At 40.8% G+C, this 6851-nt stretch overlaps 2 protein-coding genes across 3 annotated transcripts in view; one reads left to right on the top strand and one right to left on the bottom strand.

Moving 5' to 3' along the window:
- drd3 (dopamine receptor D3) overlaps window positions 1-5343 on the bottom strand; it is a 22732-nt gene extending 17389 nt beyond the window's left edge. The window contains exons 1-2 of one of the 2 annotated variants that reach the window (XM_020599932.1): window positions 5295-5343; window positions 449-780 (exon numbers count right to left, since the gene is read on the bottom strand). In XM_020599932.1, coding sequence (XP_020455588.1) covers window positions 449-739 — 291 coding nt within the window. In that variant the 5' untranslated portion in view covers window positions 740-780; window positions 5295-5343. Of the gene's footprint in view, window positions 1-448; window positions 781-2527; window positions 2676-5294 lie in introns of those variants that run through there. The other variant, XM_020599931.1, reaches the window with a different exon arrangement.
- Window positions 5102-6201, top strand: LOC109960080 (cystatin-B-like). The gene is made up of 3 exons (XM_020599933.1): window positions 5102-5252; window positions 5365-5466; window positions 5861-6201. The coding sequence occupies exons 1-3, from the start codon at window positions 5181-5183 to the stop codon at window positions 5987-5989; spliced, it is 303 nt and encodes a 100-aa protein (XP_020455589.1). The 5' UTR covers window positions 5102-5180; the 3' UTR covers window positions 5990-6201.
- The last annotated feature ends 650 nt before the right edge of the window (window positions 6202-6851 follow it).

Below are 6851 nucleotides of genomic sequence, written 5' to 3'. Positions count from 1 at the left end.
GGTGTTCAAATACTTATGTTCAGCAGTGCAAGACAAATAAATTCTTTAAAAATCATACAATGTGATTTCCTGAAATTTTTTTTTTTTAATTCTGTCTCTGAGTGGGAATGCACCTACAATGTGAATTTCAGACCCCCTCCATGATTTCTAAGTGGGAGAACTTGCAAAATCGCAGGGTGTTCAAATACTTCTGTTCCTCACTGTATATGTGTGTATATCCTTGTTTTTCTTGCCTGGATTGTCTGCCTCAGTTTCTAGTTGCCTTTCTCTAGTAGTAAATAAGCTGTTAAATTTACCTACCAGCCTGTCTGCCTATATTTTGTTTGCATTTGAGTCCTTTGCCTTACACTGGTGTTTTAACACAATCCTGACAAAAAAAGGTGTGGGAACCACCAGCATAGAGTGTTGCTGTATGGCTGAAAGTTTGTAATTACAGATACCTCCTCACCTCCAAGTACACAGCCCAGGGCATAACCAATGAAGCCACCAGCAGGTCCGCCACAGCCAGGCTGACCACCAGGTAGTTGGTGGTGGTCTGGAGGGAACGCTCCTTCAGCACAGCCAGACACACCAGCACGTTCCCAAACACGATGGCCAGGATGAGCAAGGAGTACAGCATGGCGTAGTAGTTACACGCCCCCTTGTCTTGTTCCGATGCCTCTAAACTCTCATTACTCTCATCCCATCTGAGGAGGTTTGACTCATTCCAGAGTTGGTGTGCACCTCTAAACATTGCCATGGAGACGTCCTTTTGACGTGAAGATGAGATGTTTGGCACACCTACCAGAGGAAAAGAGTTTGGTGTTTACCATTCATCAAGCAACTTCTTTTTTAGATTTTGCTGCAAACACAGACAATGTTTTTCCATCTCATTGGTCAAATTAAAGTACAGAATAGCCATCAGAAGATGGTGGCAGCATCATTTCATGTCAGAGGCCTATGGGGAGACATCTCCTAGCAACAGTGGTCAGATGAACTGATAAATAAAATGGTTGAAATGCATCCCAATAGTATTGTTCCTTGCTGTGTGTCACAGATTTTTGTCGTGCACTGGCACAAAGGTTTTATTTATTTGCTGAATAAAAAAATGTAAAAACATGCTGATGCCTCCTTTAAATATGGCTCAACTCCATAACCCCATAAAGACTCAGCAGAAAGTCATGCTTTAGCAGCAGACATCAACAACATTAAAATTTATGATGGTTCCCGTATCCCCTTCCTTCCTGTGAATGGCTTTTACCACAACTAACGGAGACAGAAACATAGAGATGGTGACTTTACTGAGGGGTTGGCAGTGAGCCTTTGAGCAGTGTCACTGAGATTAGCTCATTGGGGAGGGCTAATAAGTGTAAACTGCCACCCTAGGAGGTCAGATTGGCTCTGATCCTGGGTTCTGCACCTTGCACTCCATCCTTCCTCTCATTTACTTCCAAACCGCCCTATCTGGTCCCCGTCCAGATAACAGTACTGTGGTAAAGCTCACACCTGTATCGAGATAGTAAACACACTGATGCATCTAATCCAGCTTCAGTCTGACAGAAATTGAGAGAAAGACACCAAGAAACTAAACATTATTAGTTTCTGGCTTGAACCCAGGAGGCGTTTAAGATTCCCTCTGTCTGTAATTCCACTCAGTTACTCAGTGGCTCCAGGATCATGTTATTCTCCACAAAAGAATCTGAAGAAGCAAATGAAAGCCAGCCACTGATACCAGTCACCTTGAATTCTCCTATTTGTGAGTGCAGCACTGAGTTTATCAAAAACATACAGTAGATGTGATGTAAATCATTAAACCACATACAGTACATGCACATTCACACACACAACCTATACTGTACGCACACATGGATTAGGGGGCAAGGTCGTGTAATACAAGGTTACAAACAACAAGTGCTAATTGAAACTAATTTTCCTCTTCAATCTTTTGTTCACTGGACCTCCCTCTCATATTCTCCACCTGCTGCTACTGCTGCTCCCTCAATTTCATTGTGCAGACACGACCTCTCCTTCTGTGTGAAATGGATTATCAAACCCTTAATGCATGTTTCTTGTTCAGTGTGTTTGCTATGAAGCCATTAGGAAGGATGTACAGTAACGGGAGAGGGCGTTTTACTGTGTTTACCTTCATTAAGACCTAAAGACAACTTGGTTACATTTTCAGTTGTCATGAATTAACTGGAGCTTATGCAGCCAAACTGACTGATGTTTTTTCATGTTAATTTCTAGAAATAACTGTCAGGGAATTATAATTTGTGCCAGTCAAACAATAATTGCCAAATTCAATTAAAACCTGTGATATGAGCCTATTATCGGGCTTTACAATCAATCTACCAGAAAACTGGGGTCAAATATAGTGCGATAACAGCGAGGAATAATTAAGCAAAATGATCTTCACACTTGATCACCTATCAGAGCACAGTTACAAAGCTTTAGATTTAACAGGCGCAGACTCTGAAGCTAAAGGACGTTTAATGAAGCTTATAGGTGTAAAATTTCACACGGTAAAAAATAAAGTAAACAGACTTACAACACTGTTACTGTTTCCAAGTGAGGAATTCATCAGATGCCATCGAGGAAAAGCATCATCCGTGCAGAGTTAATGTGTGTCTGGCCATCGCGTCCTGCACAGTGAGGAGAGCGGGAGGAGCAGGAGAGCGCTCGGTGCCATTGCGCACAGGCGACTGTGTATGTGGGAAGCTCGCAAATGACCCGCCGCGCACTCACTCGCCGCATTTCCCCCCACAACTCTGTGGGTCTGTGACAGCCGATGAACTTTTTACACTTTGATTTGACAGCAAAACCGGGTGCGCAGCATGTGGCAGAGAACTCAGGTTGTGTCTCCCTTTGCGCGGCGATGCAGTGGCAAATGAAGGTGGCCAGTTACAGCCAAAATACGTTTGATCTTAGAATAAAAGAACTTTCACCCATTTGTATTATATAATTTATCATATCATCGTGCATTATTTTAAAACTCTTGTTCCATTGCTGTTTTCCATAGGACCCTGGACTAGTCTGGATCGAGCTTTGCTGGAAGTAACATTTGCACAAAAATAGCCCAATGTTGGCCTCATAAAACAGCCAGGTGCGCGGACCAGTAAGACCAAGGGAGCGTAAAATATGTCACTCTTGGTCTATGGATGAAAAACTATGCACAGACTGAAGCAATATTGTGGCTCTGTGGGTCCCTTTCCACCCCTTTTGCACAATAAAAAACGCTCGGCGCAGATAAAACGTGCCAGGAGCCTGCCTTAAATCTCTCTCTACCAGGCAATGTGCTTTGCTTTGCAATCTTTTTCTTAAGATAAGAGTAAGAAGCCGCGCAGGAACCCCACACCAAACAAATAAGATCTGAAAAAAATGTATTCTTTTCCTCTATGTACCAGTTCCAGGTCGCAAAGAATCCTATTTTACCTTGGAAGAAAATCAAGACTTTTCTAGTACCTCTTTTATATGCACATTTTTTTAAAGCAACCAGCAAGTTTTCAAATGTCCTTGGTGCCCACTGGAAATTTGATTCATTCTTCTTTATCACAGCAGCACAGTAGCAAATACAGTATTTCCTGTACAATGCAGAGCTGAAGAGAATCCTAAAACATACTGGAGGTGGCATGAGACCGTGCACCTGAAACATGACAAAATCATTTCTAACACAAACTCAGTTTTGACTGTAAATGACATTTTACACACAGAGCTGCTTCTCTGTTAAATGTACAGTATATTCTGGTCTTCCTTGCACGTCATGTATGTACAGTATATTATACAACATCCAGGAATGTAATCTAATCATATCCCACGTGAATAGCATCACTTTCTCCACTAACCCACACTAACACTCAAACACACACACACACACACACACACCTTGAGGATTTGCAATTAGCCCCAATGAAAGGGGAATGGATGGACACCACCATCAGAAAACGGTACTTTTTAAAGTGTGCAGTGGGGTCTGCTCTCCCTCTGAATGAGGGATGAGAGCTAGTTAAAGACCTCAGGAGCTTTCCTCTATGATAATACCAATGTGAAGGTCGGGCCTGAGAGGACATCACTACAATACAGTAATGACAAAGGACACTTGTGGAAAAATGTCAAGTTTCATTTTCAGAATTGGCTGAAATTTTGCCGCCATCTACTGGGGCAGAGATTGAATTGCTCTTATCCCACAAAAACACACTGCCTCAAATACAAACAGTACAAGAAAGTTTTGAGTAGCTTGTATTCAAACTGGATAAGTGATAAAATAAAGTAGACTTATAATATTTTGTATGCATATTATAACCCCCTGAATTTTGAGCATGCTATTGAAGGACATAAAGGAAATAGAGGAGCTGCATAGACTCCTGTATAGTGGTGAAACAGCTCCACAAACACCTCAGTAGACAAATAAACAAAAAGTACACTTTTATATTTTCCTTTGTTTGTGTCATTAAGTTTAATTGCTAGTTGTAAAGTTAGTTTGAATTACATATGACAGTGCAAGAATAATTTTCTATTAAGCCTTAAACATGTTTAGTTCACTTACTACAAAACAGTATCAAGAACAGCAAAGCCGCAACTAACTTTTTTACACTTTCCGATTCCATTTTATACACAGGGCCACGTCTCGGTGTGCTTCCTGTGTTAGTAAATGGAGTGTGGGTGTGGTGCTTTGGGAAAACACCTCTGAAAACCCCAGCATGATGGTAAACGATTTCCAGAAAATAACTATTATGGTAGTTAAAACCTAATAGAATTTGAGCTTTTGTTCAAAAATATACAGGCATTACACATGCCCACAAGGTTTTAAGTCACATTTCCCATTTCTCTCCATTGGCCAGACTGGACACTTTTTCCAGCACCATGAACGCGATCAGCTGTCAAACGGAGCCACGCCTCGGACTAACCCACATTATCGGAAAAGAGGGTGAACACAGAAACATTTGGACATAGATTTTAGATATCCCCTTCGTGATACTTTAGACAAGTTACCTTGTAAGTATTACACGTGTTTTTATTGCTATTTACAACTCGGAAGCTATTTTTATTTAATTTGGTTGTGGCATCGTTCTCCCCCCCCTTCCTCTGTCGATGGTACGGCCCAAAACACAGTCATATGATTCACTGACTCATCTTGAACATGTCATTGTAACAGACTGGACTGGTTTTTGTTGATCTCATTTTCACTGTTAATTTCCATCACAATGTCGGGCATGTGTGGAGGCCTTTCCGCGTCGAAGCCTGCTGACGAAGAAATTCAGAAGCTATGCGACAGCGTAAGTAGAAAAGGATTAACAGGCTATTGTACGTTGACTTACTGCCGCCAACTACTCGGTTAACAAGGCCCTTGTTTCTTTTGAATGTTGCTGCCCGCTCGTTGTTCCTCAGGTAAAATCCCTTGCAGAGGCAAAATCCGGGAAAAACTATGGTGTCTTTAACGCCATAAGCTACACGTCGCAGATTGTGGCCGGGACCAACTACTTCGTAAAGGTAACTTTTATTTACGAGGCAAACAAAACCACAGAGCCACTAAAGTCCCAGTTTTGTGGTGATTTTAAACACAGTTAGTAGCTATGTACAAAACTGATCGACAGTAGGCTAAACGATTTTGCTCTGTAGCAACATAATCAAATGAGATGTAAAACAACTACTTTGGCTATAAACAGAAGTCCAACCACATTTTTTCAGTGTTATTTTCTATTTCCCGTTGCCTACAAACACATCGAGAACCTCTGCACCAAAGTCAGATTCCTAGGTTCAAACGTGGCCATCAAAGATGATTGTGATGATGTTAAAGGGTTTATTGTAGTGATTAGCCCACAGACAGTTATCAATGGAGTCTGCAGACAAAATAACTCAACATTATGTTGCTTTCTTGCTGCAGGTCAACATTGGAGGAGATGGTTATATTCACCTTCGTATTTACAAAAAACTCCCATGTTATGGGGGGGATCTTGAATTGACGGCTATTCAAGAACCCAAGACCCTGCATGACCCTATTGTGTACTTCTAATGGGAACACAGAACTATACAGTGATTCATCAGTGCCTACAGGCTGTAGTCTCATTATAATCATTTAATTTCAGAATTTCCCTGCTTCATGTCATAAAACCATGCTCATATGTGCTAACATGTAATAACACTATATGTATGTCATAATAGAAGCATGCCATTGTGGAACTATTTTGTACAAGGAGAATTTAAAAATAAAGCTGATTTTTTTGATTTTGTGTTGTGTTGCTTTTGTCCTTGACGGGCTTTCTAATTTGTAAAATAGCTGCAGGCCAGGCCGTATGTCTTCAGCTGGCAACGATGATGTTTTCATGAAGACAAGTCTGTTCATGACTGTAAGATCGTTAGTCAGCTGAGTGTAGCAGCTGTTATAGGCTCACAACAAGTTTACAAAGTCCACTCCAAGGCAGTTTAGTTTATGTTATGTATTGAATATTGGAAAATAAACAAGTATTTTATATAGATTTGTGTAATGATGTCAGGATGAAGGTCACTTTTATTGACTGAATTTACAAAAGTCTTTCACAGACTATATTGATGTTTTCTTCTAGGGGTAAATTCCATACTTTTGTGTCTTAAGCTCATACTGGCTGTCCAGTCTCCTCAAACTTGTAGTGGGTGGTCAAATATTATTCAAACCACAAAAGTTCATTTTAATTTTTAGTAGCTGTCAAGTAACTTTACTTTCTAGTAGGGGTCCCAAATTTTTAGAAGTTACCAAATATGAATGTTGGCTAAATGTGTATAAAATTAATATTGGAAAATATCCATCCATCCATCCATCCATCCATCCATTTTCCTCCGCTAATCCGGAACCGGGTCGCGGAGGCAGCAGTCTAAGCAAAGATTCCTAGACTTCCCTC

The sequence above is a fragment of the Monopterus albus genome, unplaced genomic scaffold (assembly GCF_001952655.1).
Source record: "Monopterus albus unplaced genomic scaffold, M_albus_1.0 scaffold44.1, whole genome shotgun sequence".
Classification (NCBI taxonomy): domain Eukaryota; kingdom Metazoa; phylum Chordata; class Actinopteri; order Synbranchiformes; family Synbranchidae; genus Monopterus; species Monopterus albus.
Note: the sequence above shows the minus strand (reverse complement) of the source record. Positions and strands in the feature narration are given on the sequence as shown.